Here is a 20989-nt window from a genome sequence, read left to right as displayed (position 1 = left end):
GGTGCCCCAGTCACTCCCACTATATGGATGTATGCGGATCTAAATATCGTCCGAACGATTCCAAATGACACGTTAGTGTGGGTTAGTAAACTATCGTATTTTATGCTAGAAATAAGGTCCAGGTTGTAAAAAACGGTAATTCCCCTTTAAGGGTGATTAATCAGTAACAACCACTTCATCTTGCTATGTTATTCCTGGTTGGAACAGTCAGATGAAGCTTCCAAAGAGGCAAATGTTCAACGCCAAAGCACAAAAAGCTAATGCCACAAGCTCAACTTTGTTTTGTGAAACTTCTCGTGTTAAGTTAAGTTTTGTTTCCCTAATAGACAGCGGTAGCGAGTCCTCCGTTGTTCAGTCGAGCAGAATTGTCACACTGACATGCAGCTGCTAGGAGTGACGATGACAGGTTGCGCTCTGTAAGAAATGATTGTGTTGAAATGTGTGTAGATGTAATCTTTTGTGCTGCAGCTGCAGACGCACGTGAGACGGTGGCTCCAGCAGAGAAACACACTGCAAAATCAGCCAGTGCTGCTGCCTCTGCTGAAGAAAATAGCACATAATATCTAACGCAGTGGTGTCACATGGTGCCAAGAATACGCAGACTTTCATTCCAACCAAACTCCCCACCGTCTAATTTCTGTAGTAAGCACACCTTACACCAAGAGAGAACTAATTAGTGGTAGATTGCTTGTCGAACAGAATGTTAGGTGACAAGAATGGAAGAAAATGGCACAGAAGCACCATGACCAGCAATGTAAATTATTGCACATAGACTTCTCTACAGCTCACCATTAGAGACCTTAAGAAGAAGAAGCCTGGAGCTGATGAAGTCATTGTTTGGTTCCAGTAGGAGCAGCGGTTGAAACCCTACCTCTGATGACTGGGGACTATATTTGCAAAAACCTCTGTAAAGCAAATTTGTCCTCCTATAATATTGTTTTCCTTTTCTAAACATGTCAAAAGGAAAAAAAATATGTGAAGCGCAATCGCTTTGCTTTCCAGTAGCTCATTCTAGCAGGGAGTGTGTGCCGTGTTTCCCCTCTGTGACCCCATTCTTTTTTATCTATCATGACAACTGCATGCTCAGCACAGCCCCTGAGAACGCAGCCCAGGCTGTTGCCATTAGGACAAGCCATCAAAAGGGGAAAAAAAGAAAAAGAAAAAAAAAACCCTCCGCTCTGCAGCTATGTAACGCTGCAAATTATCCTCACCGACTGCAAAGTTCCGTGGCAGCAATATGCATTTCTGCCAATCACTCCGAGGACCAAATGTCAAGCGGCATGAAAAAAAGAAAAGGCTGTACTGATTGTGTCAAACAGTTTGTACATTAGTCGCAGAAAATAGATTTGTGGCACTGTCTGTCACAGAAGAAATACGTCTCTCCTTGTGTTGTGTCTGATGCTGATGGAAGAGCATTTACCTAGCCACCATTTATCACGGCAGGACAGTTCCATAATATTTTATATGTGAGTCTTATATTTTACATGGCCATTTTACTAATGTTGTTTTACTTTTGACATATTGCCACCGATAATGGGTTTTAATCAATTTGAAATAAACAAATAGGCTAAGGCATAGTTACAGCATAATTTGCATTTTGCCTGTCTTTAACCAGTGGCGATCCTAGGTATTTGCAGGCCCAGACAAACCCCCAGTGCCTCAGTGCAGTTTATAAAAAGGGGTTTTTGATTGTCATTGCAAAATATACCGAAAGGTAGCCACCTTAGGGGCCTCCTTTCTCTTTTCTATCACAAGGCCCAACGGCTTGGCTTGCCTGTCCTGATGGTCTACCTCTGGTGGTTGTACTGTCTTTTTGATAAGGGCTTTGTCAAATGGGACATACAGATTGGCTGTCCCTTCTCATACTTCTGCTAGCTACAAAGACAGTAGCATGATTATATTCTTTTTCTCATTTTTTTACTCAAAATGTCAACTTCTTGAATACATTGGAACTTGTCCAAACCAACAACCTACTGAACAATCTTGACCACAACCTTATCAACAAAAGACACACATGGAGGATTTGACTTATGTTTGTTAAAAGGTTCAGTGTGAGTGTCCTATTAGCGGAAACGGAATATAGTATTCCTAGTTATTCTTTCTTTAGAGTGACCTGGGATGAATCGTTGTTTTTTTTAGAACCTTAGGATGAGTCCTTACATGGTGCTTGTCATATTTCTACAGCAATGATTAAGCCCTATAGCTCCAATGAAGTGGTGGCCACTGTCGGTTCTCCTACATGCAGTCTACAACCTCACCAAGAGGTGGCACCAAGTCCTACACACTGGTCCTTTAAGGAAAATCGAGACAGAACGAATCTGTCTGAATTTTCACTTGCTGGGAGCAATTTTATATACATTCACCTAAAGGTTTCAAACACTTACCATATCCAACATGAGTGTCCGACATTATAACACCATAAAAATGACAAGGACATGTAACTGATCTTAACACACCCAGACAAACCGCCATTATTAACTGATAGATGTACATCTAAAGAGGAAATCGTATTACATTTTATGGTGGATTTCTCATCAGTGTCAGTCAAACAACAGCATCCACACCTGATTCTGTTATTTATGTGACACACATGGAACGAATGAAGCTTTGAAGCAAATGCTGTAGCTAAATTGTGAGAAACATGGGGGTTTCATACATCCAACACAACACAGGACCAAGTGCTTAAATTTTCCTCATTGCATCTCTGAGCCTGCTGTGATACCATCCCCTGCCGTTAATCTTTTTATGTGATGTGATCAGTTATAAAACATCACAGAGAGCGTGATAATTTTAAGCTTTGGGGTTATCTAGAGACACACATCAGGCCTTATTTAAGTGAGCATATCACAGTTTCCAGAGAAAAGCAACTTGCTTGGACCCCTGCATCCACATTTGGCTGTACCCTCAAAATAAAACCGTCATCCTTTAAATGGGGTCAAGCACAGAGAGCAACTCTGTGCTAAAATACTTGGTACAAGTCTTTAATTCACTGTATTCTCAGCCCCTGTCCACTATCCTCGAAGCAGCCAAGACTAGTGACAAATTAAAAATCTGTAAGTTGTGATTTATTAGATTTCTATAAAAGAAAGTCAACCTTGGGTGACTCAATATGGCACACTCACTTTTTAATCAGTGCGCCCTACAAGGATTAAATCTAGATGTAAGGAGGCTGTTTTATTCTGGAGAGAATGGGTCTTGACTGACTTCAGGGTGAGAGTTGAACATATGCTGCCAGCGTAAATCAGGGCCAGTGTCTCAGGGAGTTTACCTCTGTTTCCGCTCTCACTGTTCCGCCCTACTGTCCTTGTTCCATTTGGCTGGTGATGAATAAATAAAAGCTCTCTTTATAGTCTTTATAGAGTAGTCCGGGCTGCGTTAAAGAGAGGGAACTTTCTATCAGTGTTTCCAAAATGCCATTTACCCTCACCGCTCCTCTGGTGTGGAATGATTTTCTGAGCAACTTGGCGCACTTTAACAATGTTATCAAGTCATTAATTTGGAGAGTAATAAGCAAGAAAAAGCAGAGGACGACCATCTTGCACTAACGTGTCGAAGTGTGTTTGTGCACTTGGGTGAATCGAGAGTGCAGGTGCGACATATACATTAATAGTTTTAGCAGCAAACGAGAATCACTCACCCTTATTTCCATGCCCTCTTTTTTCCCATCCCATGCCCAGCTGCGCTTGGTGAAGTAGTTGACTGTGGCAAACTCAATCAAGGCAGAGAAGACAAAGGCATAGCACACGGCCATGAACCAGTCCATGGCAGTGGCATAGGCCACCTTAGGAAGGGAGTTTCTAGCACTGATGCTCAGGGTGGTCATGGTTAGGACAGTGGTGACCCCTGAGGATAGAATGAAAAAGATCAGTAAACAGGCTCTTACTTTTGATGAAAGGAAAGCTTTTTACAACTTGAGTCTAATTTTGCTTTGGGCTTTGCCGTCATGGCTCTCAGTTCTCATAACTTTTTACTTACCAGCTTCCCTCTAGAGATTTAGGAAAAAGAGAAGGCAGTGTGCAGCTTAGAAAATGTGTCTACCACCACTACCAAGCAGAAACTTTAGATGGGTCTAAATAGTTTATTTCGAATCAATATTATAAATTGCTTTTTGGGCTTGAAGTTAGATTTAAGTTTAAAGTTACAAATTAAAACTGACGGTCCGGTCCACTGCATTGCAGAGCGTTACATAATCTATTATATGAAATCAGAAAGTTGAGCCTCATACTGCTGACACAATTCAGTGGTGCATAAACATTGTGAGTACACTGAGTCAGTGTTGTAGGTTCAAACTCAGAGCGACTAGCTTCTCAATGCAGTGTTTGAGCTCTAATTGTTTTTTGTTTTTTTTAACCAGTTTGACGCATGTGTTTCTGGCATCAGCAGATCTTGTAAAATGTAGCTGCAAAGTCCAAGCTATCTACATTAAAAAATAAACTGCAAACAATAGTTAATTAAAAACCATGTCGACAAGACCCAAGTTGTAAAAAGATCTAACTTTCCTTTTTTTTTACAAAGACAGACAGGAAATGGCCCTGCATACATTTAGTGCAAACCATCTCAGTGGCAGGATTATGAGCAAATGTTATCCATAATGAAAATTTAAAATGAAATCCTATGTGAAAAATGAACAGCAGGCCTCCACCTAGTGAAATTAATTAATCTGGAAATTAGTCTCCTGGAGTAAAAAACGTTGCAGATCATTTCACATTCCCTCTGGGGATGAAAGGAGGCTCGGGCAATGGTCGCCCATCCAACCACATGAAAACAATCATCTGTTCCAGCCTATCTCATCTGATAAAAGACGGATACACAGGCTCTAAAAGGGTACACTGTTAGAGAACGGGGAGGTCAACTCATTTCAGAGAGTCATGCGCGAGAGATTAGAAACCGAGACAAAAAGACTGATTGGTAACTATTCCCTTCAAGGACAGAGATTGATTGATTTTCAGGTAATGCAGTTCGCATAACGGGGCTGTATTGCAGCATTTTGACTGTGCGCCATGTTTCAGTTTAATTATATTCATCTGCACAGAGAGTAGGCTTTGCTGGCACAGTGATTAATTGCTGTCGGATAAATTGAGGACATGAAGGTGCTTTCAGTAACAATATTAACAATCTTAAATAAAATCCAGATATAAATCAAGAACTATTTCACTACCGTGCCTGTAAAATACAACATAAAAGCCTAGCAGGGAACAAAAAGGATAAATCAGTGTAGTTGCTAATGGCTGTTATAACAGAAGAGGACACATAAGAGAAGAGAAAGTTATTTCATTAGATCCGTCTGATTCTTAGAACAAAAAATGCAGCACTGGAGCTGTGTCCTTAGTAGTAAATGTTTCAGTCATTCCCCTGGAAAAACGAAACTGACTACAACTACAATCTCCTAATGTTCTCTGAGGATTGGATTTCTTGTGTAAATGAAATGATTTCCTCTCTTGATAGAAAATGTACTCGAGGGCGTGTGTATGTCTTTGTTTAGAAGTGAAAGAGATGCGGTGTTTACTGGACACATAGGCTACAGTTTTCCTATCTGACCAGCCGTTCACATTGCACGTTACTGCACGTACGCGCATGCTTCAGCCCCAAATCAAAGCGCTAATTATTCAAGAACTACAGATTAAAGGGCACTTCACTCACATTATTCGAGGGGAAGGGAAAATCATTTCATCTTCATGGAGTGCAGCGTGATCCAAGCAGACACAATGTTCTTATGATGAAGAGCAGTGGATGGACGAATTGAATGTATCATTATTCATAGCACATTACAATATTTATTAACATTTCGTTGTTAGATAGAGCTATGATTTGGTCTTCTGATGATAAGTACAGATGATCTGATTTCCTGTCATTTCTTTGTATATTTTTATAAATTATTTTGCAATTAAGAATCCATGGAAACTTAAGCGGGATTCTCTTGGTTGTTAAAAGAGATAGCCATGGTTCTCTCTAAATAAGCTATTGCTCATTAAGTAGTACCACTTCAAATCTGAGTGGTTGTTCAGATCAGTTAGGTATTCTCATCCAGATGCAGCAGATTTTCCGGCTGGCTGGGAATCCACCCAGGGATTCACTACTTGGATGGGGTGGGTCGACCCACCTCCAACTATCTCTGATTAATTAATGTCAAAAGTTACAGAAATAGGATCAAATCAATACTCTGACAAAAGGTTTGGGGAAAAAATAATTACTTTCCATGCTCACGTGTACCTGAATGCACCAAGCTATGTTTCTGCATTTTAAAGTAAGTGGTACTGGAAGTTTTAATGCACCAACTTCTTCTTCTCCTCATTTGTTTTGCTCTTACATCATAATTTAAAAGCCCCGCCCTTGCAATTAGTCTGACCTGTTAAATTAATCATTCATTTGAGCCAAAACACAAGATGGCACTCACCAAATACAGTGCGCGCAGGAACCGATTCTCTGTTTAGCCAGAAGGAGACTTGAGACAGTATGACAGTCATGATGCAGGGAAGGTAGGTTTGAATCACAAAATAGCCAATTTTCCGTTTCAAATGGAAATATGTTGTCATCACTACATATTCTCCTGGGGACAGAAACACAGAGAGAGATGGAGAGAGACACACAGGGTTAGCATTATTAATAGAGCTGTGCCCATTAGGGAGAAACATGAGCTGAAGTATTCCAAAAGAAATTAATTAACTTTAACATGTACACTTGCATCATCAAAGTAGCTCATGAGGATTGTGCCCGGGCCCCTTAGATGAGCCACTAAACCATTATGAAAACATAGAAAGTTTTGGTTAAAAGATGCTGTGTTCTAGGAAATATACCACTGAAGATGTATGCGCACTTTGCATTAGTCACATAATTAACCTCCATCCATTCAGAGAAGCATAAGAAGTTGCATGTCAACTGATAGATGACTAAACTGACTTAGGCACCTTTGGTGCAGATTTGGTGATGCTGTTCTGTTGCAAAGTCCCTCACTGTGGGATGAATAAAGGATTATCTTATCTTAAAGTACTTACTGAGGAGTCAAGGAAAAGAAGCAACCTATGGGCTTGTCCAGAGCTTGCAATAAGATCCGATCTGGGCGTTCCGATCACATAAAAGACAGATGTGAACACCCTCAGGATGGATCGAGATTGCATTTGAGAGATCCTATCTGTGACCACATTTGGAGGTGGTCTGGGTCACATGTGTCCGCATTTTCTTTGGTAGTGTGAACGCAATTTGTCCTGAGTCACATTAAAGACCTCCTATACTCAATAGGGGTCCTATATACATACAGGAGTGTGATTCTGTGTTACTATTGATGTACTGATGTATGAGGAGCTGCATGTGGTTAAGTTATGTATTTCCTCAGTCACTGGTGGAAACTTCCAGGGTTGGAGGTATAATCTGAGTTTTGTGCAGGTCTAACTAACGTCAGGGCAGAGATCAATAAATAATAACTTAACGTGTGCGCCAAAGTCATGGCACACACTCATAAAACAGCGCTGTTCTTGGTTCTGGAGCAGCGGTAGAGATCCATTAGAGACAGCAGCTGTCTACTGCACCTCAGATAATACCAGTGTTTATCTGCATACAGAGTACGAAGCTGAGATGCTAGAGATGCATTTTGGAGACGCATGTTAATGCCAGGTCTGAGCTCACATACCTGTGATAGCCACTTGCAATCAAATAGCCCAGATCGGATCTTAATGCAACATCTGGCTCTAAGTCAAGGTGGAAATGTTTCAAATGTCTGTGAACCTCTCTCAACATCATTAAGGACACAAAGATGAAATAATTATTTCAAATATTATTTAAGATGAGCAACTGATTTTACTTTCACTTGAATGGATATATTGGAATAGCTCCATCAAACATCTTCCTTTTAAAGTAAATAGTCATCTTGTATCTACAAAAGGTGGCTTTGAGAAGTTGGTTGCTTTATTCTTCCTCTGTGGACACATGTAGTCTTACCCAGGGGAACAGTGTGCGCCGCTTTCAGAGCCTGACTCTACAGCCATTGATTTATAAACTATAGATTTTCAGTGGCACATTCCACTAAACACACATTTACATTTTCCTATAGATTTCTAGATGTGAAGAACCTGCGTCAGCCCCTTGATATTTGTCACCGATGGCAGCAAATGAACAAATTCACAGCGCCTCTAAGCGCCAGCTCTCATTGCCATGCCTGCAATCTGCGTTGCAAAGATATGAGAAAAACAGCCCTCCGTTCCCCGAGGTGCTTTTTCTGAGCAGATTCTAACCGGAGCTGAACTGGCTCAAATCCTCCCACTTCCTCTGCTCACTATGGTTCATTAGATTTAAAGTTTTTAAAAAAAATTAGATTTCCTGACACTCATGAGGTGAAGCGTTTTATTAAAGGAGTCCCATTGACTCCACCTTGAATTGAGGCAAACTCCAGCTGATCTTGATCCTTCAAAGTGCCTCAGCTATTCTCTTGACGTAAGTTGAACCCATCCAGTGGAATGACAATAAAAATGGGTTTAAGGACAGCATCCTCTGCAGAGTTCAGCAAGCGCTGTTATTTCAACAACACGCTTGAAAGCAGTAAACAGAATGAGTGCCATCCAGAAAAGTAGTTTCACGGCCAAGTGTAGCTGAATTCTGACAAATCTCTGTAACTCTGTGGCTCATCTCCTGAGAGCTGCACAAGCAAACAGCTTCAGAGATAAAATAGAACACTAGAGTTGTAAACTAGCTTTTGTTGTCTGCACTGTTACACAAGCCTGTGATTGATTGCGTTAGGTTTGCAATTTGCCTGATCGTGTTTCAAAAGTTTCCAAAACTCTCCTTTATGTTAACGAAACACAACTTCCTGTGCATTATAGTCACTAATAAATATAATTAAGATACAACACACAAGCTGAGGTTCATGTCAGCACCCAGCCCCTGTCTTGTCGTTTCTTCTCTTTACGTTAAAGTTCAGCCATAAGCTTTTAGGCCTCCAGAAATAACAGTAACCAAAAAAGCGTTTTTGTGTGCGACAGATAAAAGGATTCTGCCACGGCTCTGACAAGGAGATTTGAAGATCAAATGAATATGTAATCAAAAACCGGGGCTGGGAGATATTTTCTTTAATTTCGTGGTTATTAAAGTTGACTCGGGGGTTATGGCCCAAAACGTAATGGAAAGAAGACTCTCACCTCTGGCACACCTTTGCGTATTATCTCTCTAAATGTGCTGAATAGTTTACCTAAAAACTGAAAATAGTCATTGTTGGGGTTTTTTTTTTTTTTTTTTGATGGACCTGTGCTAGCTGAATTGAAAATGACAGGAAGTGGGGGAAAGTGCAGACTGCTGCTACAGAAAAACACTCAGGAGTGGCAGTATATGTCAAAAGAGAAAATGAAAAATATATGCAGGAAAACTATTAAGAGTTTACATTTTAAGGAAGGAAGGAAGATAATTTTCTCTCACTGCTTGCATGAAAATGGAATTCGGTGCATTAAACTGCTATGAAATTTTGCTAGGGTGACCAGCCTGTGCGTACCGCAGGCAGGCAAGATCAACGCGGTGTGTTTTTTTGCCCTAGGCTCTAACCTTTCGCCTGATCCAACACACCAAATCTGATTTAATTTGAAGTGTACTTTATGCTGCTATCTGGGCCAGGAGTGGCGTATAGACTACCTGTGCTGGAACTGATGGTTTCTTTGCCAATGACGTGTCCCAGTAAGTCGTACTGGTTCAGCCTGGAGCCGTCCTCCGCCACAGCGACAGACTTTTCGTCCCCCTGGGTCCACAGGTAGATCACCTCGTTGTTGGTGTAAGCGTCTAGGCAACAGGGAGAAAGTAAAAAAAAAATAAAAAAACTGAAGAAAACAGATTGGAAATCAAAATACATGGTAATTTGTCCACGCTGTACAACGGATGATCAACATTTACTTTGGTGAGATAAGCTCAGAAGCAAAGTTGATTTCAAGATTTAAAGGACTGAGTCATTTTCAATATCATAGTGAATGAATCATTCTTAGGTATACACTGTTGACAACACACCATCGATTGGGATGATGCGGATATCAGATTTCAGGTGTTGGAAATTCTCTTTGATAATCACATGGGATGGCAATGTAGGTCAGATTTAGAGACTGAAATATATCAATAACAATGGAACAAGTCACCAGATTTATTTCCATCCAGTGTTTGCATTCATTTTTCACCAAGATCTTGTATTGATGATGGGAGAGTCTGACCACTGCACAAAGCCTTCTCCAGCACATCCCAAAGATTCTCAATGGGGTTAAGGTCTGGACTCTGTGGGGGCCAATTCATGTGTGAAAATGATGTCTCATGCTCTCATGCTCACAATTTGAGCTCCATGAATCCTGGCATTGTCATCTTGGAATATGCCCGTGCCATCAGGGAAGAAAAAATCCATTGATGGAATAACCTGGTCATTCAGTATATTCAGGTAGTCAGCTGACCTCATTCTTTGGGCACATAATGTTGCTGAACCTAGACCTGAGCAACTGCAGCAACCCCAGATCATAGCACTGCCCCCACAGGCTTGTACAGTAGACACTAGGCATGATGGGTGCATCACTTCATCAGACAGTTTATTTGTCTAGCTCTAATATGCAGCAGAGTGATCCTCCTCCTTTAACTGTGTTACTACTTTGGTCCTCATTCTATGCAGAAACACTTTTCTCTGCAACAAGAGCCTTGAACCTACTTTCAATACACAAGTTGGTGTGTTAAATACGTACATAGACGTTTTTAGGCTATTCATCTTTATCAAAGGAACTTTCACTTCAAGCCAGTGTTTGGCTACTGTTTCTGTGTTGACAGTTATCCCCCAGCATCATATTCCTAGCGGTGACTGCTCTTTGAGCCTTCTGAAGTTTTTCTAGGTCAGGAAAGGTGCCTAACACCTACTGAGAACAATCACCACTCTTTCCGTAGTGTGATTTTATATTAAACGCTGTTATATTGTGACCATCTGGACTGACTTACAACTTCCAAACTTCAGAGGACAGGCGTGCGCATCCATCGGGAAATCCTCCAGGTGCATGGGGCACTCAGCATGGATGGTCAACCTGAGGGGGCAGAGGGAGAGAAAATACTCCACCGGTCAGGCTGCAGTGTGTTTCAAGCGACCATTGCGAAAACAGTATGACATTATGCCCTTAAAAGTGCCTACGTCCTTCAGAATGATCTACATTTCTGCATAACAATGACTGAAAAGTCTGAAACTAGACAAAGAGAATCCAATCAAACAAATGAGGCAGAAATATTGCACTTGTCCATTTATCTATTCAAGAAAATTGATCATTTGTACATATCTGAGTTGCAAAAGTATGTGAACCCTTGTTTTCAGTATCTAGTGTGACCTTCTTGAGCAGCAACAACAGCAACTAAACGTTTCCGGTAACTGCTTCTAAATTGGCTTGGAGAAATTTGATCCCATTCCTTAGTACAGAACTGCCTCAGGTCTGACATGTTGGTGGGTTTCCTCAAAAGAACTGCTTGCTACAGGTCTTTTCACAACATTTCTATTGGATTAAGGTCAGGACTTTGACTTGGTCATTCCAAAACATTCATTTTGTTCTTCTTTAACCGTTCTTTCTTTAACGACTTGTGTGCTTGGGGTCGTTGCCTTGCTGCGTGACCCAGTTTTTCTTAGGATTCTGCTCACAGACAGATGTCCTGACATTTTCTTCACTGGTATGAGAATTTACTGATATAATTCAAAATTCATTCATCCATCAATGATGGCAAGCCTTCCTGGCCAAGACTCAGCAAAACAAGCTTGTCCACATGATGTTGTGCCCAACTACAGTTGGGCAGAAATGTTCTTGCTCCAGTTGGAGTACTTTTGTTGGTTTACCATTCCTGTGGAGGGCTTACAGTCAGTTAAATCTCCTCCATTTGGTCCCAATCTGTCTGATTGTGGATTTGTGGCTTCCAAACTCTTTAGAGATGGTTTTGCGACCTTTTCCAGCCTGATGATCAGCAACAACTCCTTCTCTGAGGTCCTCAGAAAGCTTCTTTGTCCGTGCCATCACACACTTCCATAAGCATGAGTTGTGAAGATCAGACAGTGACAAATCCCAGAGTTTCATACCATTGATTGGAAACACTTCTGAACTAATTTGGCCTTGAAATTACCCTTGTAAGTTAAAGATATGTAATATTGGCATTTTTTTCTGAATAAACAAATACACTAATATAACATTTCTGTTTCATTTGTTTGATTGGGTTCAGTTTGTCTAGCTAAATTAGGACTGATCTCCAGATGAAATTCTCAAAAGGTCTTCCACAGATTGCAAGAGATTGGCATTTGCACAAATCAAAATGTAGACACACTGAAATCATCGCCACTTTAATATCAAAGTACACTGCAAGACTAAGGCATCCGAACACAGTATGTTTGAATAACATACTGTGTGCCCTATCTGTCAAACCTGCGTCTCAAATCTGACAACACAGCTGACTGACAAGGAAAAAAAGAATCTCCAGAGTTTATTTCATTTGATCAGATGGCCGAGCTACTACACACACCCTCTAAGTAAACAGAGAAATGGTGCATATTATCTCGCTTGTGCACGTTTAATCAAAGTGGGGATTACATTTTCTGAGCTCAAACAAAACAGCAAGCCATTAAGCCATCCTTCAATGGACAGAGTCCCTCATAAATGGACCACAAACTGGGTTATTGTACCTCTATTGCAGCATTTATAGTCCCTGCATCAATTCAAAACTGGGTTATTTGAACAACAGGGATTGGAATGTAATTAGTTTATGTGTAATTCTCATTTCTAAAACATGTCAGCTAATGTGAATGTACTGTAGCTTCATGCACATCTATTTTTGCCAATTTTTTTGCCAAATTCCGCGCTACTGTGACAAGGAGATTTCCCATACGTGGGATAAATAAATGTCTTATGTCTTATCTACAGTTTCTTGCTTGTATATACTGTATAACATACACTGTTGCCCATAAAGTTGTAATCATTCCGTTTTCAGACACATTCCTCTTTTTATTTCCATTTATATAAATCACATTGTCACAATCAATTCACGAGAAGAGATACAAATATTTTAGTCAAACTTTATAGTCAAAAGTGCGTAATGCATTGTGTGGCTCGGTAGTATGCGCAGATGTCTCATAAACTTTTATGTACCATGAAGAGCATAATAAAACAAGTAATGTAATGACTAGAGTCACTTGGTCTTCACCATGATATAAAAGCTGTTTAATGTTGCAGGAAATTCCACATGTAAAGTTAATCGTAGCCACAATATTAAAACTTGTAAGATCATGTCCTGCTTCTTCAGACAGAAGTTTTCGTTTCTAATTAGCTCTTTGTGTTGTATTTACAGCGTTACAGCATGTGCCCGTTTCTTTCTCCCCACCCTCTTGGCTGCTCTCTGGTGCTGCCTTATTACTGATAAGTGGTCCAGAAACTGCTCAAATTAATGCAACGCAACAGAAATCAAACGCGAGCATCACGCGACTGCATATCATACGGCACTTAAACCCGCAACTAATTGACGGCATTCATCTCATTGCTAGGCTGTGATAGGCTGATATGTGAAAAAATAAAAAATAAAAAAAAAAGATTGGAGACAGCAGAATCACAATTACTTTGATCAAACACAAAATAGAAAGCTGACGTTGTTGGCTGTGCAATGAAAAAATACTTCATTAGGTATAAAAGAAACTGGTCTACAACCATAATGAGACACAGTAATGCCTTGTCATGTGTCAACTGTCTTACAGTTCTACCACGCTGATGTTTTACAGGAATCAGTGTTAATCGTCTTCAAAGTGCACACAGAAAAAAAATAGAACTGACTAGTTCTAGTCAAGAAGTCACTGAATTTCAATACAATTTAGCAAGTTGTAGCGATTATAGGAAAACAACATTGGGCAATGCGAAGTTACTCTCAACTTTGAGGCAATGCAATTGAGGCTACAACCAGTGGGAGAATCTAATACAGTTTATAGGAAACACCGTCCATGACTTTAGTTTCTACCACCAAATTCACCCTGCTGATAGCGGGCTTGAGCCCTCAGGTCAGGACGGCAAGAAGGATTAGCTCCGTCCATGCACTAGCAGCATTTTTATGTTCAGTTTGTTTCACTCTGAGACATTGGGGTGGGAAATATACAAGAAGGTTACCTAAGTAATCAGAGCCTTGGACATCCACTAGTAGCAAACTGTTTAGTTCAAGATTTTGTGGCAATGAGTTGAGCTATATAGCCGTAAACCAAAAATATATGGAAATTTAGTGTACATTTCTGTGATTCATCCTGGACGTGTAGACCATATTTCAGTGCAATCGACTGAGTAGCTGTCAAAACATTTCACTAAAATCCAGAATGCGTCAACGTCATGGTGCCTCTTCTGAAACTCAGGGTTTCCCAAGAGTCAGCATCCTCTGGGGATCATGAATGTCTGCACAATATTCAGTAGAAATCAAAAACTTGTCGAGATATTTGAAAAAGTGACTGACCCATGGGTCGCTGGGATAGCTCAGTGGGTAGAGCTGGCGACCCATGTGCCGAGGCTGAGTCCTCGATGCAGCAGCCCAGGGTTCGAGTCCGACCTGTGGCTCTTTGCTGCGTGTCATCCCCTCTCTCTCTGCCCCCCTTTCCTGTCCACCTTCAGCTGTCTATCATAAAGGCAACAAAAGCCCACAAAAAAAATATAAAAAAAAAAAAAAAAGAAAAAGTGACTGACCCTGCTATCCCTAGCCAAAAAAACCAGATCAGTTGTAAGTTATGAAGAACAGTTTAGTGTTATTTATTAAATATGTTAAATACGCGTTTTAAGGCAGCATTGATTCAACTACAGTTAGACAGAGTGAGTCTTGCTTCACTGGTCCAGTGCACCCTGATTTTGTTAAACACGCAGAGCTGGATATCTCTGAATATAACCGAACAATTGTGTTTGTTTTGGGTGGGTTCATAAGCTGTTAAGTCCGATTTGACGCTGGCATTTTCAGCGTTTCATGAATTATTAGGCTCCATGAGGGAAGCAGACTTGCTGTAGAAACCACGAAGAGTTTGAGTTAAATTGAGGTGAACTGAGAGTGAGTGATAAATGCTCTGACAAAAATAAGACTGCAGCAGCACTGACAGACAATACCAGCTCCCTCAATTGAAAATAATGATGCAGTCCTGCAGAGTGGAGGCCTTCACAGCATTTGTCAGTTCAGATGCTGCAGACGTGCTGATTAAATGGATTTACGCAGTTGTTTAGGGAGAAGTGCCAATCAACGCTGGGTGCTATGGTGACGCACCCCACACTAAACTTCCAGTAAGATGGATTTACATTCTAAAGCCTAATGCCTATGCAGTGTGCAAATTTAAGTTATCAGCCTTTCCTTTGGAGTGCTACACAGTGAATCTAACAATGCAGTTCATTTAGGTCCCTTTCAACTAATCAGCAAAAGCTCTGTATGAAGGTGAAGTAGTGCATGAACTGAGGACAGTGAAAGTTCTTTAAAGCAGAAATTGCATATTAGTCATATCAGACGGTGTTACACTTATCAGTTAAAACAGACAAGGTCTGGAGAATAATTGGTAGCTTTAAACCCATAAATAAACCGCAGGGTCTGAATAAACAAAAATGCTATCCAAAATCAGTGGACTGAGTTCTGTTTGAAAGCTTCAAACAGGATATAGCAACATCATCAGTAATCTGGTTCCAAAAAGGGCTTTTTGTTTTATTTTATGACAGGTTTACCATTCTTTATCATACAGCTTACTCATCTTCTTACCGCACATTGACTTGGGTATATAAACATGTCAATCCTTGTAATGCTGCTCTACAGCTCAGATGTCTTTGTTGGCCTTGGCAGAATTGCCACCATGTCACACCTACTCATGTGGGAATGCAAAATGAAATTCTTTCCCTATTTCATTGTCTGGAAATCAATACTGACCTTGTGGATGAGGATCATAAAAAAAAAATATATATATATATTTCTTTTCAAGCCTTTTCATGGCAATGTTGAAAAGCTGAAGGGAAGGCTGATTGGGATATTTAGATCAGACAACATCAAAGTCTTTTTGCTCTCGTTCTATAAACAATGATATTCATTGACTACAAATGTCTTAGCTTATGCCATTTGAAGTGTACTTTTGGCATGACATTCACACAATGAAAATCATGTGTCAGCTGTCTGGCTCTTAATGGTAAAATGAGCAAAAGTGATCCATGTGCGTCAGCTATCCATAACTTCTTCATGCACCACCATGAAGATTGCATTTCCGTGTTCAAGCAAAAGGTCCCAACAACTGTTTTACTAACTGCTATGAAATTTGCCACAGACATACAGTACATGCCCCCCTTGAGATGAACTGGATGAACTTCGGTGATCTCAGTCACCATCTGCTCGAACCCTCGGGTCTAGAACTGCAATTTATCGATTGTACTGAAATGGTCTATAAAATGTTCCAAATGGTCAAACACATCCTTCACAGTTTTTCAGAGCCACAGGGGACATCTTCAGATGTAGTTCTTGACCGTTAGTTTGACCAAAACACACAAATGTCCAGTTTACTGTTAATGAAATCAAGCAACCATTGGAATTTGAGAAGTGAGAACAAAGGAACCTTTGGGCTACAACAATAAAATTGAACAAGTCAATGGATTAATAATTTCGTCTCTGTTTTATTTATCTAGTACTTAAGTTTACAAGACCTGCAAAATAATGACATCAAAACCAATGTCAGCAAATATGGTGAACTGTACTGTACTGTACTGTATATACCTCAGGGCGTTATTGTACTGAACAGACTCACAGAACGGCCAGCATCCAGCATGATGACCCGGGAGTAATCACAAAAGTGACTCACCTCATCGTGTAGAGGAGCGTGCCGTTGTCAACCAGCCGCAGCAGTTTGTTGGGAGTCGTCATGTTGTGGGCCACCGATTTCTTCCCGTTGTGGAAGAAGGTATCGGGAGTCCAGATCTTACTGGCCAGGAGGTTGTTGAGGGGTAAAACTTGCATGGGCCCGTCGAACTTCAGCCGCTCGTCCCTCCAGCTCTGACGGAAGAAGACGTCGATGGTGTACTCCTGCAGAGAGGAGAGCACGAAGAATGCGTTAGCAAGATAACAGTTCGCAAAAGTGGGACATTGTACTGTAATCCATGTGTCATTTTACGTTAATTGACCCCTTTTCATTTTGGCTTGGCAAAGCAGGATGAGCAGTGGAAATAATAACATTTATCGTGGCTGCATTCCGTTAAGGTGAGCCAGTTCTGGGCCTCAGGTATTGTGTGTGTTCAGCCAGTGACTTATGGCGACGCTTGAATGAGTGGAGCCATTATCAAATAAATATGTTATTATTTAAATCTGTGCATTTCCTGCTTCAACACGTCCACATATTTGCCTTTAGAAGCATCTGCTGTTCTGCCCAGAGGATGCTAAAACTATGTTAAATGTAAAACTGGAAAAGCATCCTATGAATTATTAAAGAGGTATATATTTTTTCATAGTAAACAAAGTAGCAACAAATATGCATACACCATAGCAGTTATTGTGAGGTTATGCATTTTTGCATCATATAATTACAACTCTGTTTATCTTTCACACTTGAAAGGCCAACAATGGGCTAAGAGGCAAATGAGCCTCAGCAAGAAACCCTGTTATACATCTGTTTCATGTTTTATTAATATGCAACAAAGTCTTCCCGTGTTGCCACCAACACATAAAAAAAAAAAAAAAAAAAAACTAAATAAACTAAAGCGAATGCTGGAAGTAGCCGGTCAAAATGAATGTATTTCACATTATTCATTCAATAGGACTTTGTGTCCTAGCAACGGCTTTCCCTCTCCAGCTGGATACAGCGGCTGTGCAAATAGAGAGCAGCCGTTTTAACGGAGTTAGATGGAAGGAAGCTGTCTGTATCTCACACAGCAGCACACGTTATTGGTGATCAATAAAAGCACAGCTGCATATGTGCTTCTGTCTGGTACAGCACTTTGTGCTTAATGCTGGTATGGTGATAGGGGCTCGCACACCACAGTGCTCACCAGTGAACTGTAACTGGCTGCTCTGCGAGGGAAAACCTGATAAAGTCATTTCTCTGGGGCTTTAACAACAGGAAATCATCATTCGCATCTGAAGGGGGATAAGACTTCCACTCAGAAACATCAACAGGGCTCCTCTAAGCTGGCTGGACGCCTCTTAATTGATGTAAGTGACCTCCTGATGGCCCGTAAACCTACAGAACTATTAAACAGTTACGCTGCAGCTGTCCTCACAGCGGTGCTCTTAATATATCCCACAGAGATCCTCAAAGACACGTGAAAGCACAAATCGGACAAACACACACCTTTCCCTCAACCGCATTCTTCTTACTTTAAAGCAGATCTTCATAACTGTTCTCATTTAATTGCAGTCTCAGCTCAGTAATGTCTAAGATCTTGACAAATCTGATAAAAACTGAGGTCAAAAAGTAATTTGTCTGTTTCACATTAATTATATCACATTCAGGTTGGTCATAAATTAGGTGCCCGGTACAGGCAACTAGGGACTTCCCGTGTCACAAGAAAGACTGATGACCACACACGCACATGGACACATGCTACACACACTGGGATTTATGAGACCTTGTCTTGTGCATCTTTTTACCTCCAGGAAGTTTGTTCTATCGTTCTATCATTCTTTTCTTTAAGAGATGCCAAATCTGGCCAGAATCAGAGTACGACATCCATTGATGAATAAACAGATAATACTGCGCTTGGCCCAGCTGGGGTGAAGCCATCATTTGTTTCCATCCGTTGGACAGAAATCTCCTGTAAACACAGGGAATTCATTTGAAGATCGAAATGAGGAATGAGGAAAAGTATAGTCAATCTCCACACAAGGCCAAATGGCACAATGGGCTCAGATGCCAGCTGGTGTTTCTCCAGGGACCGAGTGATTGATTTCTCCTTGACAGAGGAGACAGAGCAGAGCTTCAACCCAGCAGTAGATTTCAAATGTCTTTTTTATCGCAGTGAGAATCATGAATGGATTTGCTGTTGCAAACAACTGTAATTTAAATGACATTTTGATACACGTTCATGACACCGCTGCTCAAGATAGATTTGTGAATACAGAATGACTCTTCACACATACAATAATATACTGGTCCTCTTTATATATCTACACTTTACTTCCGGCATTTTCCCATTATTAGAAAGCAGAGAGGCAGAAAAAATGGGGAAAAAAATGGAGAGAGAGGAAAAGAGCAATGACGTGCTACAACTCAATGGATTCAAAGTGGACATTGCAGATAAGCTATTTACTGCATGTGTCTTACAATACTGGGTCAACAACATCTGCTGCAAATGCACACAACTGTTTCGTGAAAGAATCATTTGTAGAAACAAACTCCAAAAGTTTTGCTGTCCGTCCTGGATGGATGGATGGATGGATGGATGGATAGATAGATAGATAGATAGAGCTGTCTGTTATTGGACCATCAATGGATAAACCACCACAAATGGGTTTACTTCCAGAATTCCTTTATCTTAAGCTATGTGACAGCATCCCCTGAAGACACTAAAACAATGACAGCTTGTCGGATGCACGCTGGGGGAGCATAAAGTCAGATCAGGTTACATTTAATGGGGTCGACTCAGTTCCTTGATTTACAAAACCATACAAGAATTCTTCCAAGCATTCTTGTATATTTGGATTCGTGTAAAGATGGTTCTTTTTGCCACGTGCTGTAGAGCCTAACGAATTGAAAAGGAATTAGGTCGGACAATCTGTTTATTCACATGCTTCGTAGTGAAATTATGAAATCACCGTCTTATGTGCCATAACTAAATGTGTCTTTAACGTTTTCAAGTCGAGGTTAATTACCGAACCCTTGCAGTAAGAACCGTGGGATTGTCACTGGAAAACGAGGAACAAACAGATGAAAACGAGAGGAAACAACAAGCATGTCACACACACACAAAGACATGTCTCCTTTGCTCACATGTGAATGTGTGTCGCAGTGGGAGAGGAGCGGTGCAGAGAAAACCAGCCAATGGCAGGGCTGAAAGTGATGAGAATGAGAGGAAATGAGAAAAATAATAGGAGCAGCTGATAAGGCGGCAGTTTAGGTAGGATGTACATTAGACTGGGCTAAATGAGTCTAGACCCTAGAAGACGACAGTGTCTGGCTCCCTGATAATGGCAGGAAAGGTTGTGTCTAATATCTGATAGAATATTAATGCAACCTTTTAATTAATGAGTTCATTAAATTCTAAACATTTAGTTATTACGTTCCATTTGAATAATGTCGCCAGCAACACAGGCGTGTAAAACTTATAGGACTTGTTTTAATCACGTGACCCTTTGTGGTTTTAAATGTGCAACATTTTTCTTTGTGTTTCAGTGAGTCACATCATGAGCCCGGAAGCAAGAACAACCTCCATGCTCATATATTTTTTTTTTTGTGGTGGAAAGTTGGTCTGGAGCTTCTCTGTTGGGAGCTGATTCTGCCCCGGCAAAGATCAGCAACAGCAACAGTGAAGAAGTCATTTTTTTTCTCTGTGTCAGCTGAAACTTGTCCCATAATGAAATCCAAATGGCTACGCCAGGCTATCATGTCATCCTACTACACCTCAAACAGCCTTCACTTTGTTTTTTAAACCCATGAAAACGCAGCCACTTGAACAAATTACTCAGTCCAGGACATTTTTGAGTATTTCCACACAGTAACTTATTGTCCTCCTAGATTAGGTGACTGGTTCGACAGCTTTGATTTACTACATCTGACAAGATACTATATTGTAAAAGGGAGCTATTAGCCCAATTTACTGTGCACAAAGTGTTATGTGATATATGTCACGATGTCTTGTTTTTGACAGTATGTAGAAGGCCCAAGATGAAATTCTGGTGTGCTGGCGTGGTTAATGATATACATCACTTCCTAGATGTAGAATATCTATTGAACCTGGCATTTCTAGATTTCACTCTCTGGGCGTAATGATCAGCCAGAGACTTGATTAATGTCTTAATTACAAGTCTTTCTTACTCTCCCGTCAATTATCCGCTCTCATTTCGCTTCTTG

General features: G+C 40.6%; 1 protein-coding gene across 3 annotated transcripts in view; it reads right to left on the bottom strand.

The window, feature by feature from the left end:
- The window catches only part of gabra3 (gamma-aminobutyric acid type A receptor subunit alpha3), a 90449-nt gene that overhangs the window by 3726 nt on the left and 65734 nt on the right, over positions 1–20989 (bottom strand). For all 3 annotated transcript variants that reach the window (XM_084564588.1, XM_084564586.1, XM_084564587.1), the window contains 5 exons: positions 16790–17010; positions 10933–11015; positions 9610–9753; positions 6395–6547; positions 3638–3843 (listed from right to left, as the gene is read on the bottom strand). In XM_084564588.1, coding sequence (XP_084420714.1) covers positions 3638–3843; positions 6395–6547; positions 9610–9753; positions 10933–11015; positions 16790–17010 — 807 coding nt within the window. The remainder of the gene's footprint in view (positions 1–3637; positions 3844–6394; positions 6548–9609; positions 9754–10932; positions 11016–16789; positions 17011–20989) is intronic.

The sequence above is a fragment of the Chelon labrosus genome (assembly GCF_963514085.1).
Source record: "Chelon labrosus genome assembly, chromosome: 17".
In the NCBI taxonomy this organism is placed as follows: Eukaryota; Metazoa; Chordata; class Actinopteri; order Mugiliformes; family Mugilidae; genus Chelon; species Chelon labrosus.
Note: the sequence above shows the minus strand (reverse complement) of the source record. Positions and strands in the feature narration are given on the sequence as shown.